The sequence below is a fragment of the Falco cherrug genome, chromosome 6, assembly GCF_023634085.1.
Source record: "Falco cherrug isolate bFalChe1 chromosome 6, bFalChe1.pri, whole genome shotgun sequence".
In the NCBI taxonomy this organism is placed as follows: Eukaryota; Metazoa; Chordata; class Aves; order Falconiformes; family Falconidae; genus Falco; species Falco cherrug.
This window is the reverse complement of record NC_073702.1, coordinates 46,656,206-46,677,674: the sequence shown is the minus strand read 5'-3', so window position 1 is coordinate 46,677,674 and position 21,469 is coordinate 46,656,206. Positions and strand designations below refer to the sequence as shown.

Genomic DNA, 21,469 nt, shown 5'->3' with positions numbered 1-21,469 from the left:
TGGTGGGGACTCATTGTGAACTTTCACTACAGCCAGAGGCTGTGTGTAACAACTAGCTCTTAGGCAGGAATTTTCATTCTAAACTAATTAACATGTCCTAAAACCTAAACTACTGTAAATGAGAAATAATTCGAGACAACTGACTCACCTGGTAATTCTTTTCTTTCATATTAAATGTATTAAAATTCTTGAAAGTTCTATCAAGTGGACTTCAATTAACCTAACACCCTGACTGCTATGATAAAATACTATTTGGATATTATTTTTCTTGTACCATGTCATATTATGACATAAGTTTCAAGTTTAAAGGTGTTAATTGGCACAATGTATTATTTATATATGATGTGATTGCAGTGGAGTTGTGGTATGTGCATGGAATGCAATTAGAAGTGGAATGTGTGGGTAAAAGTGGTTATCTGTTTTCTTTAACAACTAATTCAATACAATAGTTTAGCAAATGTTTCATGAATAGCACTCTACAGAAGACTCTCAGCATATCAAAATGGTATGTTTGGATCTTGATCCACAGTGGTTTTTGTTGTCTTGAATGGGACTCGGTTCAGTTTTTCTCCTTATGTGGGCCTTTCTTTGGCTTCTTACCATTGACTTCTTACCATTGACCCATTTCAAAGATATAGTGAACCTGAAGTCAGCAGGAAACAAAGTTTAGATTAACCATGTTTATGCTTTATGCTGCAGGGGTTTCATGTGCTTGTTATTTCCACTGGAAAGTCCAAGACCTGCCAAGAATGAGAAAACCAGCTATATACGCAAGTGTGTGTAGGAATATATGTGTGTGTTGTTATGTACATTGAGTGAGTTAATAAACACACAGAAAAGCACATTTTTCCAATGATATTACATTTATCATGCAACACTGCAAATGGGAATTTTTCTACCTAAACTTCCTTAGCTTTGAGTGATATTTTTATGTGTACAAGATTTCACTTTCTCTGGAAGTATTTTGTGACCCCAAACCCTGATATTCTTTATATTTCCACATTTCACTATAGTGTTAGAAAAGCAAAATCAATGCAGCTGCAATCTTGTCAACCATCTAAGTTTCTCTTTATGTGTAAATCTACGCAACAAAACAGCCAGAATGAAACTCAGCTAGCGATTGCCAAATAACAGACATCCATAATGAATAGCTTTACTATTTGCTGGAATGTGACTGTCTTATATGTTGAATTGGAATATAGTACGCAGATCCCATGGATGTCCTTATTACCGCAGGAAAACCCAATGAAATTACCAAATTCATGAATTACTACATTTATGAAGTACCAGCTTAAAATTCAGTTTGGAACATACTTCCAGAATTTTCAGCTCTATGGTAGCTAGAAACTTCATCTTGTTTCTCACCTAAATTTATTCTTTGCTAATTTTTACAGACTTGTCTTCCACAAGTATTATCCTTCTTGTATAAATAGCTGTCCTTCTCCTATGTGTTTACCCCTGATAGAATAAGAAGGAAAGGAAGGAAGTTATGGAAGGGAATTATATAAACTTTTAGCTGTCCTTTAATTTTTAAACTATTTAAAAGAAAAATAAATAAAAAAGAAAAATCCAATTTGCAAAGTATTTTGTTAATATATATAGATATACATTATGTACTTAATATAGGACTCTATGAATTTGTTTTGATTACATTGTACAGCTATAGGCCCAGCTGCTTTTGTCTATAGGATTACAGAAATCTTTTGAAAGTCTCCATAACTAAAAGAAATTTAACCAGGAATATGAACTGTCAGGAAATGCAGGAAATCATAATCATAATAATTATATGCACCTCCACAAAATTATTTTTGACATAAGTAATAACAGTGTCATCCATCCAAGACGTAAGTACATTGTATGACTGGAGAAGGGGTCACATTTGCTCAACATCAGAGAAGTACCACGTGCCTTTGTCAGGCTGTGAATGCAGTGTTTACTCCCGTAATCCGCAATAATTCAGAGAAGCCATAGACATGCTGGGTCCTCCACCACAGTAGAAAGATGACGGTGTATCTGGAAAATACTTCACTTGCAACACATTCTCTAAATATTTTCTAGACTGTAGATGAGCAGTTCCTTAACTAAACAAATTGTGTCCTAGCGAAATCAAGTTATTTGATACACTCTTCAAAATCCAGTCTCTTGGACTTGGCAGTCAATACCAGCAAAAGGAAAACAAGACTGAAAATATTAATTTGCCTGGGTTGCAGTGCAACCATATTTAAGAAATCTAAATAAATTTTTGTATGTGTGTTTGAATGGCTGAGCTTAACACTTTCTACCACTACCAAGTACAGACAGAGCATAAGTTCTTTTTCCGTTTACTTTTATTTGGTTTTATTTTGTTTCCTTCTGTAAAACGTTAGCAATATATTCCAGCTTAAGCTTGTATCTAAGCTGCAGAACACAAAGGAAAAATGACAACTAGACAAAATTCTTTAATCAATACATTTCTGAAAAGCTGTAATAGAAGAAACAGCTCAAAAAGCAAAAATAAAATTATGAATTATTTTTTCCTATTAGTTGTGTCATATCTGGGTAATTATTCCAAGAGGTTTGTAGTGCGTATCTAATGCATCTAAACATTAAAAACCAGAAGGCTTTTGTAATATTTGAGCTGAAAATCTCAGGAAATTAGACCTGGCCAGGCATCTGCTTCTGAAAATGGTGATGTAGAAATGGTTAAAAACATCTAAATGTTTAACAATTCTTCAATTAAGTATCACATTTAATTTAAAAATTACTAAGGACTCGGACTGCTCTTAGATTTTCAGCAGCAGATTCTGCCCCAATGAATAATACTACACAACATTGTTTCTTTCACACTGGCACTGTGATTTTATGCACATAAGTCAATGAGATGCTCCTTCAAATTCCTTTGTTTATATCCAGTAATACAAAGAAGCCTGGAATAATGGTGGTTACTTAGGGAAATCCACAGCCTAAAGAAGCCCCCAGCTAGTGCAGTGCTAGCTAAAAAGAAAGCTCTTTAAGCTGTATGTGTCATGGGCTGAATTTAGAAGACTGTAGATCCAGAGCCTGCCAGAGCTCCTCTATCGATGCACATCTCTTACAAAGTGTAATCAAATAGCCTCAATTACAGCAGCCTAAAATCTGCTTTAAATTTGACCAGAGCCAGTGTAGAAGTCCTTCAAACCACAGTCATTTCTACTGTTGTCTATTGTTGTAGCTACAGGGTAAAGCTGAGGCAGGAGAAGTTCTCCTTCATTGGTTTCTTCACTTTTTAATAAAAAATAATTTAATAATCTGTATGCATTGTAATTATGTAGCATGCTGTTTTTACACCGATGTTTATCATTCAGCAAACATAAAATTAGTACAAAACACAGTATGTCTTTGAAGCAGAATTTCTGATAGATTTCTCTCAGGAAATTGTTAAGTGGTAATGTAATTAGAAATATAAAATAAAACATCTATATAGTTTAGTCCCTATTACATAGATAGATTGTCTATTGTCCGTGCACTTATTTATTAACCAGATCCTGCATATTTATAAAGAATAGCCAAGAAAAAGTCCCATTGAAATGTCATTCTGACTTTACCAGGTGAAGTTCTGTTTGTTCCACCACCAAAAAGCAACCTAATTACCTTCTATTTGATTCCAGAACCCTTCAAAATGTTGTAAATGTGTAAAAGCTATTCAAATGGGCTAAGGCCAGGGAAATTAAATTTCAAATTAGCCATTCTTTGGGAAAATACATTTAATTGGAGCCTGAAAGTTACAGAATGTGCAATGCCCAGTTACATTTGATCTTTACAGAATCAAGCTCCTTGTCTATGAAAGTAGGGTACATTAAGCACTTGTATTCTCACCTGTACTGAACAGAGAGTGAATCATAAATCAAAGAGCGATGACCCAAGTAGTCCACTCAGCTGGATTTCTTTATTCCTGCACAGCAGTAGACTAATGATCCAGAAAGTAATCCCTGTTGTAATCCTTTAGCTATGGATAAAAGGAGACCCTCAGCCCCTCACCATCACTAGCACTACGCTTTAGCATAATATTTTAATATACATGACATCAATACACAAATGAGTGCTTGCATGGCTCTCTTCCTTTTTCCTTGTGAAGAATTAACGCTGGTGACAGGCCAGCGTGTAACCTATACCACTCACTAGTCACGGAGCAAGTCAAAGGACATATAGCTCTCTTTCTCCTGATCTCCTCAATAACCTGCTAGGGTTTTGCTGTGACCTGGCCTCCACTTCCCCTTCCTTAGGCTGGCAAAAGCCGGCAGAGGGCCAGCGGTTCTGCTGCCATCACCTGGCTGCCCAGTACCGCAGATGATGGAAGGGCAGCATGAGGAGTGCATTTGTCATCTCCCTCGAATGCAGGATTAGGGAATTTTTTTTGAAAAAATATAGGCTATAGCCATGTAAAAGAATTCATTCAGAGATCTAGATGAAACTACCTAATAACCTCTTAAAGAACCCAGTTTTCCTTTACATGCATTTTAGACTGGATTGAGTGGGTCCCCCTCCATCCACCCCAGGAAAGGTATTGTATATCAAAGGCTTGGTGATTCTGCTTCCTCAGCTTTTGGAAAACCTGAAATGTTTTGAGAAACAACAGAAAAAAGTATCCAGCCTGAAAAATCTATTCCAAGGCCCTCAAAACAGAGGCCCTCAAAATCACTAGTCACTTTTCCAAAATGGCTGCAATAATGAAAAGACATTCAGAGCCATTTAGTAATTTCAAAGGTGAAGTTGAACCCGGTAAACAGTAATTTAGGAGTGCTAAACTCACTCTGGAACATGACCCTACTGGGCATGAGCCTCCAGCACAGTCTTGGAAGTAGAGAGTCATTTACAAGATGAGACAAGACAGACTTTGTTTCTTTAGCCTAACAAAGCAAAGGTTGCGAGGGAAATGCAGTCTATAAATACATCTAGGAATACAACTCCCTGAGAACAGTAACAGCGCTCTTATAGTGACAATGTTAGGATAGTAATAGATGGTTGGTAAGGTGTTTGTTAAACTTTTACACTGCCAGTTAACAGAAGGTTCCCATTAAGTACAGCACTAGATCCAGAAGCTGCTATGCCTCAGAAGAATTAGGGCACAAACAAACCAGCGATGCTCCTGATGGAGTCTGTTAAGTTAACGAATGGACTTGCACGATATGAGGTACTCTGACAGCAAGAGATGACTCCTTCCTTCTCAAAGCAAAAGTCTTAAATATACAGGGAACAAAAAGCCATACAGAAACTAGGTTTAACACCAGGTACTTTTTTGAAGACACAATCTTCACCTGCTCTCTCCCAACATTTACCAGTTTCTTCCTTCTTGCTACACACTTCACTTCTCCAGTTTGGAGCTCTGGCACCAGCTTTGTAACACCGAGTGCAATGCACTGCTCTGGAAGGGATCACCAGATGGGACTGAAACCATCAGCACCAAATCCAGACTCCTCTTACTTTTTAACCAAGATTCAGGCTCTCTGCATAAATTATATATCCCTAGCTTTGTCATGAAGAGCTTTCCTAGAATACAGCAGTTTGCTTTCTATACTCCCTAATAAAAAGCAGATTGCTTGCTTAAAACAGTGTGCAGATGTTCTGGCTGTGATTATGGGAAGAGGGATTAGCTAAGAGACAAAGCTGAAGAGCTGTGTTGGAATAGCAACAAATGGTCATAAGGCATCTGTCAAACATACTTGTGACCCCTTTCCGTAAGAAGCAGTTCAATAGCATATAAAATAAGCAAACAACTAGGAGCCACCCAGGCTCCATATAAATGATTTCTTCCCTATCAAAAACCTGGTGTGCAAGAACTTGACACCTCCTACCATTTGACCAAGTGGCAACATTGTCAGGTAATTTTACAAGCAAAACTAAAGATCGTTCTATCTTTGTTCTACCCAGTCAGTAGCCTGGGTATTTCATACACTACTGGCAAAAAAAAAAAAAAAAATATATGCTATGTGTACATTTTCTAAGTAGAAAGGTCTTCACTGATCTATCTCATCTAGCAATAGAAGACACTGACCGTTTTTACTTTCTCTCCTGCTTTCCCCCCATGCCAAAAAGAGAATATGTGCTGGATAAGAGCAAATTCTGACTTGACAACTATTTTGTAATAGGATCAACATATTAACACGTTAAACAGTAAAATGCATTAGAAGCATTTATATCATATATTTGGAAATAACTGAGGCTCTTGGATGCTGTGCTCTCACTGAAATGTGAAACTGGGTGTCTAAATGTCTCAGGCCAGTTCCAGAAAAGATACAGAAAATGAATTTTATGCACCAACTTCATGTACATTCTTTTAAGCATATTATCTTATGCAAAACTCTAGTATTAAGTAATTTACTCAGTGGGGAAGGACAAGATCTTTATTCTCCCTTTCCTCCCTCATTATTGAAACAATCCTCATTCTTTCCAAAGAACATGCTCCACTGAAAATATTGTTCTTGCTATGAGAATGTTGATATTTAATTATCTTTTTCACTGTAGCGTTATGATTTATGTCACTTTCATCTTAATCTTTGAATAATCAGTCATATTTTTATTTACAAATGTCAATCAATTAAGTTATTGAAAATATTATCCTCACAAGTGAAAGCTGTATTTTCCCCATCTTACTAAGTGGCCTGCATGTACCTGTCTATTAAACGGAACTAAAACTTTTCTTGATTTACTTCAGAAGCAGAAGATGCATCAAATTATTCTTTGGACTTTTAAAAAGATTGATGTAAAAGACCAGTGTCTAGTTTCTTGCCTCCTAAACCAGCTTGTCAACCTGGCAAGCAACTTGTCTGTGCCTGTTCCAAAGCAGAAAGAAGAAAAGCTGAATATATTGTAGTTGCCCAAGCCAGCATGAGCCCCAGGAGGCCACATGTTCTGTTTGATATATCCAAGGAAAGGTCAGCCTTCTGCGCCAGTCACAAACCAAATGGGAAATCTCCTCTGGGAAGTCAGGGGCTGTTTGTGAGCAGGACAAGTTGCTCCTGAAAATCTGGTTGTGCTAGGTTCTCTGCAATACTCATCTCTGTAACCAAGGCTGGCAGTTAGTAGATTGCTGCACCATAAATTAAAGGTCTGATGTAACTGTTCCTCTCAAAAACATAGCTATACATCCATGCACTAGCTTTGCAAGGCAAAGGTGAGAGTATTAACAAAGAGTTAGGAAGCTTGTGGTAAGTGGAGGAGGCAGAGAGAAATAAAAGAGGTAGTGGAAAGCATAAGCAGTTTCACAAGAAGCAATGGACAGCCTTTTCCATCTACCTTTTCCTAACACCTTGCAAGCAAATACGTTGTTCCAGTATACATACATCTCTTCCCAGAAGGTCTGGCTTTGAGGAGAACTCAATATTCCTATACACGAATTTATACCTATGCTTTGGATCCAAGTTGCCCATTTTCATACTTTTAAACAGAAATTTTGGCTCAGATTTTCAGGTGGAAAAAATATTCATTGTGTCTCAAACCCATTTCAAATATCAGAGGAGCCATTAGGGTTTTACTCATTTTTAATGTGTTTTTACCAGCTGTAATTTTCAAATGTTTTGTCAACTTTTGTAGTTCTCATGGTCTTATGTGCAATCCTGATGGTTGCTCTTGAGTGAGTGATGATTGTACAGATGCACACAAGCATGCAAATCCTCTCTGTGGATTCAGGACCAAAAAATATCCCCTTCCAGTGCTTATAAAGATGAACTTAAAGATGATTCTGTCCCTTTCTTTAAGAGCTCCGTGCGGTAGGTCCAAAAAGCAAATCCCATTCAATAAAACAAAAAATAATGAGTTCTATCCTCTGCGATTGCAGGCATTCCTACCCCGTGTTAGAAGTGAAATTCTGGAGAAACATGGTGAGATGTTTCTTTAACATATACCCCAATAAGGCTTCACAGTTTTACTCCTTCCTCCTGAGTGCTTGCATTTTCTCTGACAGTGATGGTCTTCTAAATCTCCTGGGTATTTGTTTTCCTCCTAGAAATCCTCTTCACACTGTCTTTGCAGCTGCCCCTTTAATTTTCCTAATTAATGCAACACTTTGATTCCACTCATATGACACCTTGCAGATGGGTTGTAAGATCGGTGACATGTGTCAAGACCCACTGACAGACTGAAGATTTGTCTTGTTCAGTGAAACTTTGCAATTTTTCTCTTCAATTTTATCATTTAAACTTACTATAACCACTTGCCCGTGGAGTTGAGGTGAACAATGTTACATCCTCCACCATTAGCTAGTCTAAATGTATTAAGTGGGCTTTATATCTCCTATAGAATGTCAAAAGTTGCTATGACAAGTTTAAAGCCATCCTTTAACACAGATATCAAGTCAGGTTACTTGTTAATTCTGGAGATTAGTATCTCTCCTTTCAGTGCTAGGTTTTGCTAAAATGTACATAAATGTACATATGCTTTTTAGACTGCCTATTTGCTAACCCTCTGAGGAATTTATCAAAGTATAATTTTAGTTATTACAACGAAGGTATTAATTCTATATTTTATAATATATGTATGATTTCCTAATAAGCGTCCCTTTTTTTCTGTAACCCACTCCATCTCCATCATAACAGAGAAAATACATGTTCTAAGGTTCTACAGTTTTCTATGGAGAACAAAATACTGGGAGATTAAACATTAGACATGGAAGACAAGTTCTTCCATCAGATGCCTTATTGGTAAACTGGCAATAAATAAAAAAAGTCAAATTTAGAAAAAAAAGATTTCTGGAATTGTGGAGTCAAAAGTTTGATCACTCCAATTTTTGTTACTTTAAATTGAGTGAATGAGCATTATGTATAATTAAATAAAAAGTTCTGTCTGTGAGGACCATACACAGCTTTGCTTCCGGCTAATTGTTTTCACTTACTTTTTTAAAGTTTATTATCACAGAAATCCTAACAATGTTCAAATTACACTGAAGAAAATTTCCTATTAAGTACTATAGCATCAGTCTTTAGTATCCTTCAAGTATTTCCAAAACTACTTTTGCACTCATGTTTTCATAATAAGGTAAGATTTGCGAGTGGACCACCATTAGAAGCCCACTTTTCAAAAGATGACTTCAAAAGTGTTTCTAACATTTGTTAACCATTCATCGGCTTAGGCTAAAATAAATTCTGTCAAGGCTAGACAGAAATAGCAATAATAGCATCTGATCTGTGCAAACTGGTTTTCTTTTGACATGCAGTTGCCAATATTCAAAAAAAACCCTGCAAATCTGAAGGCTACATATTTATGAGAACTAGTCTCCATAAATCTCAAATTTTACCATGTTTCCAGCTTCCTTCTAAATGAGAACAGTAAACTTGTAAGTGAAACTTGTAAATCAGTTTTATCACCGTCTATGTGTGCATATGTATGATATATAATTATACTTGAAATTCCAATTTGAACTTGTAAGTAGGTCTGATAAGCTTTTCTACTTCAAATTTCATCTCTTTCTAGCAGGTGGGAGGGAAGTCATGGGAGTGTCATGAGTGGTATCATGCATGAATATGCATTTAATATGTTGTACATGCAGTACTGTATGCTTTCCTTACTACAATAGAACTATTGGCCCTTACAACAGTAAATAAGTCTTTAGAAAATGATCCAATTGGTTAAATCTACAATTTTAATAAAATACAACCAGATTCTGATTCACAGCAACAGTGAATCAGCTGCAAATTTCCAGTTCCATACTAAGCTACAGTGATATAAAGCTAAAGAAATGGGGACTGGAGGCTTATTTGCTTGTCTTTCTAATATAACATAGTGTACTTCAGTTAAAAAATAGTATCTTCCTCTAATACTATAGTAGAGACAGCACTTACTGGGACCTCTATTGTTCCAGGTACCTGTAGCACTGATTCAAACCACTAATAGTTTGCCATGATAATAAATGATTTATTGTCTGCATATCCTGTAAATTACATTCATTCTGAAAAAATAGTAAAGTGTCTTCAGATCTATTTTGTATATAAGGAATAGTTTCATTATCAAAGCTACAGACCATTAAATGTAGAATTACCGGTGACTTCTGGCATCAAACAAATCAAGGGATAGCATTCTTTGTATGCTTTGTCAGTTCCAGAGCATCCAAACTACAACTGAAAATAAAGGATACAATTCTGGTCTTCATATAATTTGTATATTGCGAAATATTAAAAATGTGAATAGGAAGGAAAGATGCTGTTAGAGGTCACATAATTTTCAATGCTTTTGCATTTTCTCTAGTTACTTGCTAAAGAGCTAGAAAATCATTCCCTTCTGCTTGGCAATAACCTTCAGAGAGATCTTTGTAACACAGTTTTACACACTTTGCACATTCTTTTCCTCATGTTTTTACATTTATGAAGCTACCTGGAAATGTATCTCTATCATGATACAGGCTTATCTGAAGTTGTAACCACACCTAAAATAAGCCAATCAACTAGTAATGATGGGCTCTTTCCAGCTGCACACTCATTTTCAAATGAATTTATTGAAGTAAAGGATTTACAGCATATGGACTCACAGACTTCTCATGAGTTAAACTGGCATCCATATGTACAGCTTTTAGTAGAGAACTCTAGAGTAATATTTACAATGTAAATATCAAGTTTTATTACATAAGAAACAAATATATCACAACTTTCACTTCACAACATATTTGTTCTGGTTTGACGACTAAAGTCATCTCTTTGAAATACTATGTAGAACTCAAAAATAGCTTGTTCTTGTCATAGACTTTACCAGGTGTCCTTCAGAGGCCCTGAAAAACAAGGGAGAATTATGTTTTAAAAATAATTTTCGTAAGCAGTTGCATCATGAGGTGTATAAAAGCAGACAGCAGACAAAAAGTAACCCTTGATATAAAACATTTACTGTACTTGGGATGACAAGCATGAGATGGAACTATTCAGATGACATCGGTGGGCATTACAGCCAGCAGACAGGGTTGTAAGATGAAGACAAAACGTTGAAGGATTAGGCAAAAATGTGACTGCACGTTGGCCTACAGCCCTGACAGATCACTTTGAAAACAACTGTAACCTTGAAGTGGATACATGAATTCAGGTTGCTCAATACACACTGTATCAGCCACTGGGGCACTGCAATAAAATAAATGACCAGTAACAGTCAATGGTGAGTAGGCGATTCACCTGGAAGGAGACCCTGATCATCAGGACAGTCCATAAAAAAAGGTAAGGACTGAAAATGTTTCCAGGAAGACACCTACAACCCGCTGCACCACTACTCTCTCTCAATCAACATCAGAAGCTCCAGCAGGTGCAAAATCCAGGAGCAGATATTTTTGCAATAATCTTGTCTAGGAAGATCATCATTTATTTCCAGAATCATCACTTACAAATCGTATTGTTCCTTGAGGCATAAGCAGTTTATGTGCTTTCTAATCTTTGGGAACTTTAGAGGAATTGCCTTGTTTGTGGAGAAGAAAAGAATGTTTCCTTTCAGTCTTGGAAGGAAATAGGAAATAACAGTTTGAGGAAATGTCTTTTTTTTTTGGTGGTTTGGGTTTGTTTGTTTGGTTTTTTTATACACACACCCCCACACACCCTCCGCTGATGTTATCTTCAAGAGTAGCCTTTTTTTTTTTTCACTTGTAGTTGAGAGACAGCTGATTGCCAAAACCCATCCTATTATCAATTCCATAATACACTTTCGAGAATACCAAGCCCAATTCAATTCTATGTTACCCTTTCAATTTTATGTCCCTTCAAGTGCTGTGATGTAGAAGGGTTTACATTTCAGTAAACCAAAGAAACATATTTGCGAATGGTTTTAGAAAAATAGTAGCAGCCACAGGGAAAACAGTAACTGCAATATTTGCATGTCAGACAGCCCCTCTGTGGCACACCTTAGGTGAGAGTCAAGTGCTTTCTTAATGTTTAGCGTTCATGTTGCTGATCCTCTTAGCTCCAGGGGCAACTCCCTTCCAGTGAAACAGATGTTAAACTAAATGTGAGGCTTTTTTTTTTTTTTTAATTAAAAAAAAAATCCTTGAGTTTTTTCTCTGAAGAAATAATAATCTTTGTAATTAAAAATGAGTCAATTCTGGGTTTATGCTGTAGTGCACACAAGTTGAAACACCCAAGTGAGCTAGGTGCATTATTAACAGTGCCATTTAATTAGGAATTTTCAATAACAGCAATCATGGGATAACTTAATTATTGTTATTAAAATTATTACTATATTCAGACACAACCCTACAGAAACATGCAGTATTTCATGGAATATGGCTCTTTCCTAGATGATTCTGCTTTTCTGATAGGCCACACTTCTTGTATAAATAATCTCATTTTATGGGTCAAGACAAGTAACAGATAACAAGAGGAAAGAAATCTGGGCATACCAGATGGGACATGGCTCAGCAGATCATCTACAGAATCATAGTTTTCTGAAAAGGAAGGTTCAAGAAGTTCTGCTTCATCTCGAAGTTTGGCGGGGTTTAGCTCTTCCTGGCTGTTGTGGATCAGAAATGAGTTTTATTGCTCTCAGAAGAAATAGCAAACAAGCAAGTAAAGCCTGCTTCTAACTAGCTATTGCACATTTTGTTAAATTTATCCCAAAGTGTTAGAAATCACATGAAATAGCATGTTTAATGCGTGAGGAGACATAATATTTAAAAGGAGTTGTCTAAATGAGTGAATAAACAAACAGAATATAAGCTCTACAAAAACATATGCTGGCACTTCTCACCTATAATGATTAGGACAAATGGTCTTTCTGGGACTTCTAAATTTTCATTTTATGTGTTTACTTACAGGCAAATTTTCAACAAATAGTGCATTTTTTCAAAAAATAAAATTGTTGTTCATGTTCCATAGCTCTGCGCATTTTTCCTTAAGAGGCTTTTAAATAAATAATTAAATAAATAAATTAAGAATCTGTCAGAAGCTTTTTAAAATTGCCAGATGCTGTCTCCTCTTTATTCTTTTATTCTAATCTGATTGTAGTGTCTGTTCCAGTCTGGAAGAAAATGTCTGTACTTGAAAACCATGTTATAAACTACATTATAAAGTCCTTAATGTTCACTGCCTTTTGGTTGTCCTCTCTGCCTACGTGGGTATAAATCTTTTCTGTCTTAATACCATACAAGTAAGGAAACTATATATATATGCTTTCTTGTAGTACCTTCTTTTTCCAGTTAAAACTGAGTTTAAGTATTTCTTCACAGCCATTTGCTTTCGAAAGCGGCTGTAGTTGTCAGTGAAGACAGCGTCAGAGTGGCGTTTGACAGGACTGTCCTGGGAGCTGGCAATACAACAATTACAAAGAAAAAATTAATAGGCTATATCTGTTTAAAAGAAGATACCATTAAATGAGTGAAGCAAACTTTACAATGTTGATTAGCTAAATAAAATCAAATTTTTATTTCAGCTTTCATTTCGTGCTATGACTTTGGATCTTTCTTCTGTTGAAAAGAAGCTGCTGCTTCTATTGCTTACTGCACATTTTAGTAACAAGGATCAAATTCTAAGGATTGGTTCAGTCTTTTTGGGCACACCTTCACTGATTTCTTTCTCCTGCTCAGCTTCGTCATGGCCCATGCAATTAGGATCCATACTCAATGATTTCTAGAGTCCCCGTCCCAGAAATCCTGCAGGATCAAATGGCTGAATGTGGATTTCATGACTCCCTCCTGTCTGTTCTCATAGCCCAGGTTACTCTTTTTGATGGACTGACTTTATTCTGATTTCTATCACTTGAGTACATATATTTTAGTACAATGCCAAGGTGCAGACTGTCTTAAGTCACAGTAAGATCTTAAAGGACCTGGTCACTGTTCATATTGAACGCAGTGAGGACAGAGCCTGCCTCTGTGAGAGTGTAGCATCACATACATAGCTACAAATGCTTGTTTTAAGGAGGTATCAGGAAATGAAACACACCTTGTGAAATCCAAACTTGGAGGCCTATTTTTCATGTCGATCCTGGGATGCCTCAGTGTATTCTGCTTTAAATGATTTATGTTAGTTTATAGCGTATGAGAAACTGGCACTTTATGTTCTGGGACAAAGCTAGCACTGACACAAATGCAGGACCTAAATTTCACTCAGATTTTGAGCATATGAAGTAGGCACTCAAAGAAACTGTCATATCAGGCCAGCCCAAAGTATTCTACTATTCCATTCCCAAGAGTGCCCAGTAGCTGCTGCTTAGGGATATAAAAACAAGGGAAGTATTCAGTGATCCTTCCCAGCATTCTACCATCATTAGTTTATGAGCGTCCTGGTCTGGAAGTTGCAGCCAGATTCCTTGGCTATGGATTTGCTTCATTCTTTTTCAAATCCTTCTGTAATACTCTCCCCAACATCTGGCAATATGTTATATGGTAGAAAAAAATCATTCCTTTTTGTTTTCACTGTAAACCAATCATTTCCTAATTTCATTGAGCATTCCCCTGTTCTTTTGTAAGTACTGAGTAATCAATCATTTTGTATTTACTTTTGCCATTTATCCAGCAAGCTGGGAAAAACACTACCAGAGAAAAAAATAGCAAATTGGAGTGATAGTCATTATAATATTACCAGTATTTATTATCAGTGCTATGTACAGTGTCTGTTGCTCTACCCCTCACAGCTGTATCAGGAATAAATAGTAACATTCATTTAGAAACAAATACTACTAAGTTGTTATATAGGATTTTCAGCTCCCCCGTCATTATATTAGCTTTGGTTTTGTTAACTCTAAATTGCAAAAATGAGAACTAAGGTATGGAAGAGTGAAAAATTGCCAATGAAGCCAGCTAGGAAAAAACTACCTAATGTAAGTGTCACCTCACCTAACTCGTTTTCTAATAAGCGAATGCAGATATCTCTTCACAGCAAGTTTAGCCAAAAGATGGCTGTAGACACTGGTGAAAATTCCATCAGCATGCCTTGCATTTCTGAAATGGACAATAAATAAACTCTACAATACAACCTGGGTTCATATAATTTTGATAACGTTCATTTTGTAAACATACTGCTTTCCTTAAGTTATGTATTATATATACTACATTAAGCTTAAAACAATGTCCATGTTTCCATAAAAACATCCAGGCTTTCACAATATACTTTTTAGCCCTTCTTGGGAAGTAAATGAATTGCATTGCTATTCTGACATGATGAATCAACATTTCTGCAGACATTCCTACTGCTACCAGTATTCAGCCAGACAACCAGTGTGGTTTGTTGTTTATTTCTGTAACTGAGTCTTCATTTCCTATTTCTCAGTTTGAAAATGTGACCAGTCTTTTGGCATAATTCGAGTAGTGCATCATCATTTGTACTTGTGATAATAAAGAAACTCACCTATCAATAATTCTGGACAGATCAAAATAGAATTTCTCATTTTCAGGTAGTGTGTTCTGCAAAATGTCTGATTCAGACTTTAATGACCCGTGGACATGGTCAGATTCACTGGCTCCATCAAATGGCATTCTGTTTCCCAATCTGTTGGAGAAGAAAACCGTGTGAAGCACACTTAGCTGAGGACATGCAACACTTCACTGCAGTGTACATTTTGGTTTGTGTTAAAATGCACGTCTACCTACTTTAATCCATAAGGCATTTTAAAGCAGTCTGGATAAAACAAAAATCACTTTCAGGTATAATCCATGCTCAGTGATAATCAACATAACGGATCCTTCTCTCTAACACATATTTTCTAGATATACGTTGTCATTGCACAGAATTTATTCCAGTGAACAGTGCGTAATGTATGGCAATTACAGTTCAAGTGACAACACAGAGCTTTTCATAACTTTATATTTTATATAAACGATGGATGGAATTACCAGCCTCCACCCACGCAAAGTGAAAACACTTCCTGTTAAGTACTTACCTTCCAATTAAGACTTAAAACGTGCTTTGAAATGCAGTATGAAACAGTTCTTAGGCCTTCTCTAAAAGAAGTAAATACACTCTCAAGAACGTCAAACTAAATGTGAAGTGCAGTCATGTATCTCTACGTGTGTTTATTCACTCACATTTAAAATAATTTGTGAGTTGCAAGTTAAAAAAGGTTCGCATTTAATCTTTTAAAATGTATCACGGTAATGCTCTGTAGAAACCAATTTACAGTTATTTCACATTTTTGTAAACTGCTGTTTCTTATGAAGTATCATATTTTACCCAGGGCCATTTGACTGCAGAGCAGTAGTTTGGCATCCGATGTTTCTTCTAGCTGCTCTTACATTCTACAGCAGACAACGGGCTCCCATCGCTATAGTAAGCCCGAGTATGGTAATGTGCAAAAAATCACACACCAAAACCAGGATAGTCTACTGTCCTTGTAATTCTACAGTGTTATAACTATTAGTACTACTTATATATCTGAGGCATGGAAGACTTCTGTCTGGTTAAAAAAGGGAAACTTGTTGTGTAAAATAAGCTGACTCAAGTCACTCCTGTTGAAAATCAGTCACTATGCTGTTTTGCTATTCTGGTTTTCATGGGTCTTTTTACACTTTGTGTCTCTTACCTAAACGTAGAATGTACCTTTCCGCCACCTGGTTTAATTTGGTTAGACAACTAATAACAACTTCAACCATCAAGGCATGCAGCTTCGAACCCACACGTCGGTCCATCCGGACCATGTCCCCTCAACTCAAGATTTAGGAATTCTTAATATGTTCGATTTTGCCTGGGTATGTCTCCGCTGTTTTGGAGGATGCGTTCAAATAGCCCAACTTCGGACACTGAGGAATTTTCCCACAAGAAAAGCCGGGGCCGTTCCAGGGGCACGCATCGTGCTCAGGAGCACTTTCGAACGCGCACCCTGCGCGCCGCGCACACGCCCGGCGCTGGCGGCCCCCGGCCCGAAGGCAGCACGGCTGGGGGCGGCCCGGGGGGCTGCGGCGGGGCGGGCACCGCCGGCGCTTGGCCGGGCACCCTCCTCCGAAGCTTCGGCGCGGAGGTGCGCGCCCGGCAGCTGCAGAGGCAGCGCCCCGACAGGGAGTGCCGCGCCGGGTGCCTGGTGGAAGGGTGGCGCTTCCCGCAGCCCCCTCGACCTCCCCGCGGAGGGCGAGCACCGGCGGGGCGCGGAACGGAGCGCAGCGCGGCGCGGAGCGCGGCCCTTACCGGGGGACGGGGGGGAAGGCGGCCCCCCGCTGGGGCAGCGCCCGCGCCCGCCAGCAGAGGGCGCTGAGGAGGGCGAGGGCGAGGAGGAGCGGGGAGGCGCCGCGGTGCTCCATGGCCGCCACCTGCGGAGGGAAGAGCGCAGCGTCACCCACCGACCCGCCGCACCGCCCGGCCCTGCACTGGGGCACCGGAGCTTCAGCCGCAACCCCCGGCCCCGGCCCCGAAAGACGCCGCCGGCAGCGGGGTCCCCGTGGCGGGCGAGCTGCCGGCGGCCAGCGAGAGCTGGCTCCCCGAAGGCGACGCCCGGCCCGGTGCGGCGGGGCAGCGGCGCCCGGGGTTCAGCGACCTTAAAAAACACACACATTCTTTAAGCGGTAAAAGGGAAGGGTCCCCCCCGACCGCCCCGGGCGGTCTGGCCCGCTGCCCGCGACCCGACGGCCGGGGCGCTTTCCCCGCAGGTCCGGGAGCGGGGAGGAGGAGGACGGGAGCGGGACACCCTCCTCATCCGCTGGGAAGTTGCCGCTGCGGCGGAGGGAAAGTTACTCACGGAGCCGCGAGTCCGTCGGTGATGCTGAGCGGGCGGGCGCGGTGCGGTGCGGAACGGCGGAGCGGAACGGCGGAGCGCTGCTGGGGGCCTGCGCCCTGCCCCGCTGCGCGGCTGCCGGGGCGGCGGCGGCTGAGGAGGAGGAGGAGGAGAGGGAAGAAGGGGAGAGCTCCGTCTCGCCGCACGCTCTGAGCTGCCCACCGCGCCGCCGCGTTTTATAGCGTTTACACGTTTCTGCTTCCGAAGAAGCAATCACGTTACTGGGGAGACGTCACCCTTCCCAAGGGGATGGCCGCTTTGCTCAGGACAGTCAGGGACTTATATTTAACTCATGAGCAGCCGCGCACTCTATCTCTTCCCAGCACAGCCCCCCCCCCATTATGTGATTTATATTAATGAGTTAGTTTTGCGGGAAGCAGGGCCCCGTCCGGCCGCGTGATGCCGCCTGGCGAAGCGGGAGAGCAGGCGGCCAGCGGAGACCGCGGCGGGCACACCGCTCCGCGCACCCCTTCCCGCACCCGCGGCGGCCGGGAGGGGAAGCGCCTGCACCCCCCGGGGCCCTTCGCTCCCGCACCGACTGCTTCCCTGCGGAGCCCCCTCCCCGGCACCGGGGTTACTACTTTCCCCAGCCTTTCGCCGGTGTGTTCATGCTGAGCCGGTCCCCCTCCGTCCCGGCACACGCCCGCCCCTGCCGGGGTCGCCCCCCCGGGGGCCGCCGCTGGCAGAAGCCGCAGCGCCCGGGCGCGCAGGGGCCGTCCTGCAGGGAGCTGGGCTGAACCCCAAAGCCTTCCCACGGGCTTTATTTAGCAGGCGGCGGGGTGTTTACCCGACTTTTGCTTTTTCGTTTCAGCTGTGCGTGTTCGTGGTAAACGGATCGGGCCCCACATCCAAGCACCCCAAGGTGCACCCAAGCACCGTGGCTGCTTGCAGCCGCCGTTCCGCTGATGCCAGCGCGGGCACGCAGGGAGCGCGGCGAGAGGGGTCAGCTCTCCCTTTTGCTGTGTCTCTAGCCCGGACCTCGGGGCTGGAGTCACTGCCTCACCAAGGGAGAATGGGATAGTTTCAAGCCTTCGATTTGCTCCTTGGAATTTCGGCTGCCGCGGGGAGATCTGCGGGCAGCGGGGAGGGAAACGCGGAGCAGGCGGGTGCGGGACCCGCCGGCGGGGCAGGGCCGCTCCTGCCCGCACGGCTCCGGTCCCGCACGGTGCCTGTCCTGTGCCTGCCCTGAAACAATCAGTGCCTGCCAAAGAATCGAGGCACGAATTTCAGCTGAAAAGGTCATCATCCTCTTTTCTTTTTTCTCCTTCCCACCCCCACCCCCCACCCCCTTGAGATTTGTGCCTCTAATCCTCCTACTCAGTAAGTAACGATTGTACCAAATCCATACAGACGATTTCGCCATTTCTTCTTACTTCTAATAAGTTTCTCTGTTTCATGTTTCACTAAAGGTTAGGCAGGCTCAATGCCGAAGATTCTGCGATGCTTAATCACATTTTCTAATTCAGTTACATAAAAATTAAGTGAATTAGATTAAAAATGCCTGGAAATTTGTTTCTCGGATGACAGCTTTGACTAAAACCAGAGTTCCTGCAGTAGTCTAATTTCAGGAAATTTTCCCCTTGTTACTACATAACTAGAGGTCGAAGAAGCAATTCTGCTCTGGAACGGCGAGATGAGCATCAATAGCACCATACCCCCCGCACCCCGCAGAAATCTCCCAGCTAGGGCGGGCAGACGCCGTGCGGGATGCACGGCTTGGGGACTTCAAGGGACGCGTTCACCCCAGTGCTGGGAAGAAGAGAGAGGAGGAGAAACCCATCCCCCGGGGGGCGTGAAGGCGCGCGGCTGGGGCGCTGCGAAGGCTGCGGATGCCCAGCCCCCGGCCTGGGGCGGCAGGGGAAGGCGGCTCCCGGGCCGGGGGGCGCGGGCAGCCCGCGGCCAGCGCCTGGCTTGGGGGGCCGCAGCGCCGCGACCCCGCTCCTCAGCGCCCGCCCGGGGCAGAGCCCGAGCGCGACCGGCAGCAGGGGCCGGGGAGCGAAGGACAAGTTCCCTCCGGCGTGCCCGGGGTGGCGCAGCCGCGGGGGGTCTCGCAGGGGTCCTGCGGGATGCCGTCCCTGGAGGGAGGAGGGGAGCCGCCGGCTGAATCTCAGGGATATGTGAAAAACAAGTCTCTTGTCAGTTGCTATGTATGTGCTGTATGGGTGGCTGCATGCTGTGAGGAAATGTATATAGGCTGCACTGCCAAAATTTTTTGAGAATCACTAGTAAATCAGTAGGTTTTTACCATACCATGCCATACCATACCATACCATACCGTACCGTACCGTACCGTACCGTGCCGTGCCGTGCCACGCCACGCCACGCCACGCCATGCCACACCACACCATATCATAGCAGGTAACTCTGGTCTACTGTAACTTTGCTCCCCTTTTCACAGGTAATATGCTAGACTGGACGAGGGAGTGACACGCTGTAGGGCTGGCTAAAATGGCCTCAGAACCTCTTCAGGGGTGGCACTATTACTGAAAAAAACTCTCTACAGTTCCTTTAGTGAGCTGAGCAATCTTCAGTGCATCTAGTCGTACAATACCATCTATTTTCCCTATTCTATAGACAAGAAACTGAGTCACAGGGAGATCAAGTGGATTCCCCTTGTTTATCCAGGAAATCTCCAGTGGAGCTTTTAATTGACCCCAGATGTCCCAAGCACTTTTCAATTGCACTAACAATTGCAGCATTTCCCTTCAACACCCCGCTACACCCACTGTCTCTGCCTCTTGAATCAGGATAAACTAAAGAAGAAATGTTACATCTCCCTTTCTCCTTAGCCCTTCCTCTAACTTCTCAAGAGGGTTTTCATTGAGGGAGGTTGTTTGGGGATGACTGAGAAGGCAATCCATATTCTATCTTTTCCAACATTTTTTCCCCCCTGAAGCTTACATAAAGTATTATTGCGACATCATTTGGAGATGTTTTGACAAGAGCAATTAATTAAAAAGAAAATAATTATAAAAAGATGGAGAAAAGCCCCTTTTCTGTAGGAGACCTAAGTGAGTCCTTTAAGATCTAGGCAGATGGGCCCTTCCTGGATGATAACTCTTGCTGTCTTCTACTGACAGAGACTCTACCTTTTCAGAAAAGTGTTACTTGGAAAAAAATAGTGCTTGGGAGCTTGAACAGGGTAATAATTAGACAGAAGAAACCCTTGGGAAGTCAAATATTTTGCAGTGGCTGTTGCAGGAATCCTGATGCATAGCAGTCCAACATTTACTGAACCTTTTATCTTTGGTTTATATGTTATCAAATATCTTTTGGTTACGCTGCAGTCTTGCTTTATTTTCTTTTATGTTCCACTTAGGAAAAAAAAAAGTTTATAATCATAAAATGGCAATATTTGGGAATGATGGAAAACCAATTAAACAAGATTGAGCAGAAGTTGGCCTGAAAGTTTATCTCGCCACTTGTATACAAACTTGTGTGATACATATAAATAAATCAAGTGCTACCTAAAATAGCTACATCATCTGGGGGAAAAAAATTTAGTTTTCAGATTTGTTAGTTAGATTTGATTACTGTGCTGAAACTAATGGACTAAAAAGCTTCTTAAAGTCGAATACTTAGATGAGAAAAATCTGCTTAGTTCCATGGAGGACCTGCTTGGCATTTACTAGATTTATGTAATTGTATTTTTTAAAGAGAAGCTACATCAGGAATAGAAATATAGTTTTATTTTTTGGGGAAAAAAAAGAAAAATAATAAGAGTTGTTTTAGGACTTGCATATTATATCAGAAAAGAAAACTTCTACTGACTTATGAGCTGTGCCTCACGAATCATTGGGTCTGCAGAATCTCCCTTGTGCATTACAGCTCATGTTCCTGTAGATGAGTTCAGAAACTC

General features: G+C 41.2%; 1 protein-coding gene across 2 annotated transcripts; it reads right to left on the bottom strand.

Annotated features, from left to right (window-relative positions):
- Window positions 1–10,422: 10,422 nt before the first annotated feature.
- Window positions 10,423–17,823, bottom strand: VIP (vasoactive intestinal peptide). 2 transcript variants are annotated; one of them, XM_055714229.1, is made up of 7 exons: window positions 17,575–17,823; window positions 17,028–17,149; window positions 15,258–15,398; window positions 14,747–14,851; window positions 13,096–13,215; window positions 12,314–12,423; window positions 10,423–10,711 (listed from the first exon to the last, which is right to left on the bottom strand). In XM_055714229.1, the coding sequence occupies exons 2-7, from the start codon at window positions 17,138–17,140 to the stop codon at window positions 10,689–10,691; spliced, it is 612 nt and encodes a 203-aa protein (XP_055570204.1). In that variant the 5' UTR covers window positions 17,141–17,149; window positions 17,575–17,823; the 3' UTR covers window positions 10,423–10,688. The 2 variants fall into 2 exon arrangements, with proteins under 2 accessions (XP_055570204.1, XP_055570203.1); XM_055714228.1 differs by lacking the exon at window positions 14,747–14,851 and having other exon boundaries at window positions 17,575–17,810.
- Between the last annotated feature and the right edge of the window lie 3,646 nt (window positions 17,824–21,469).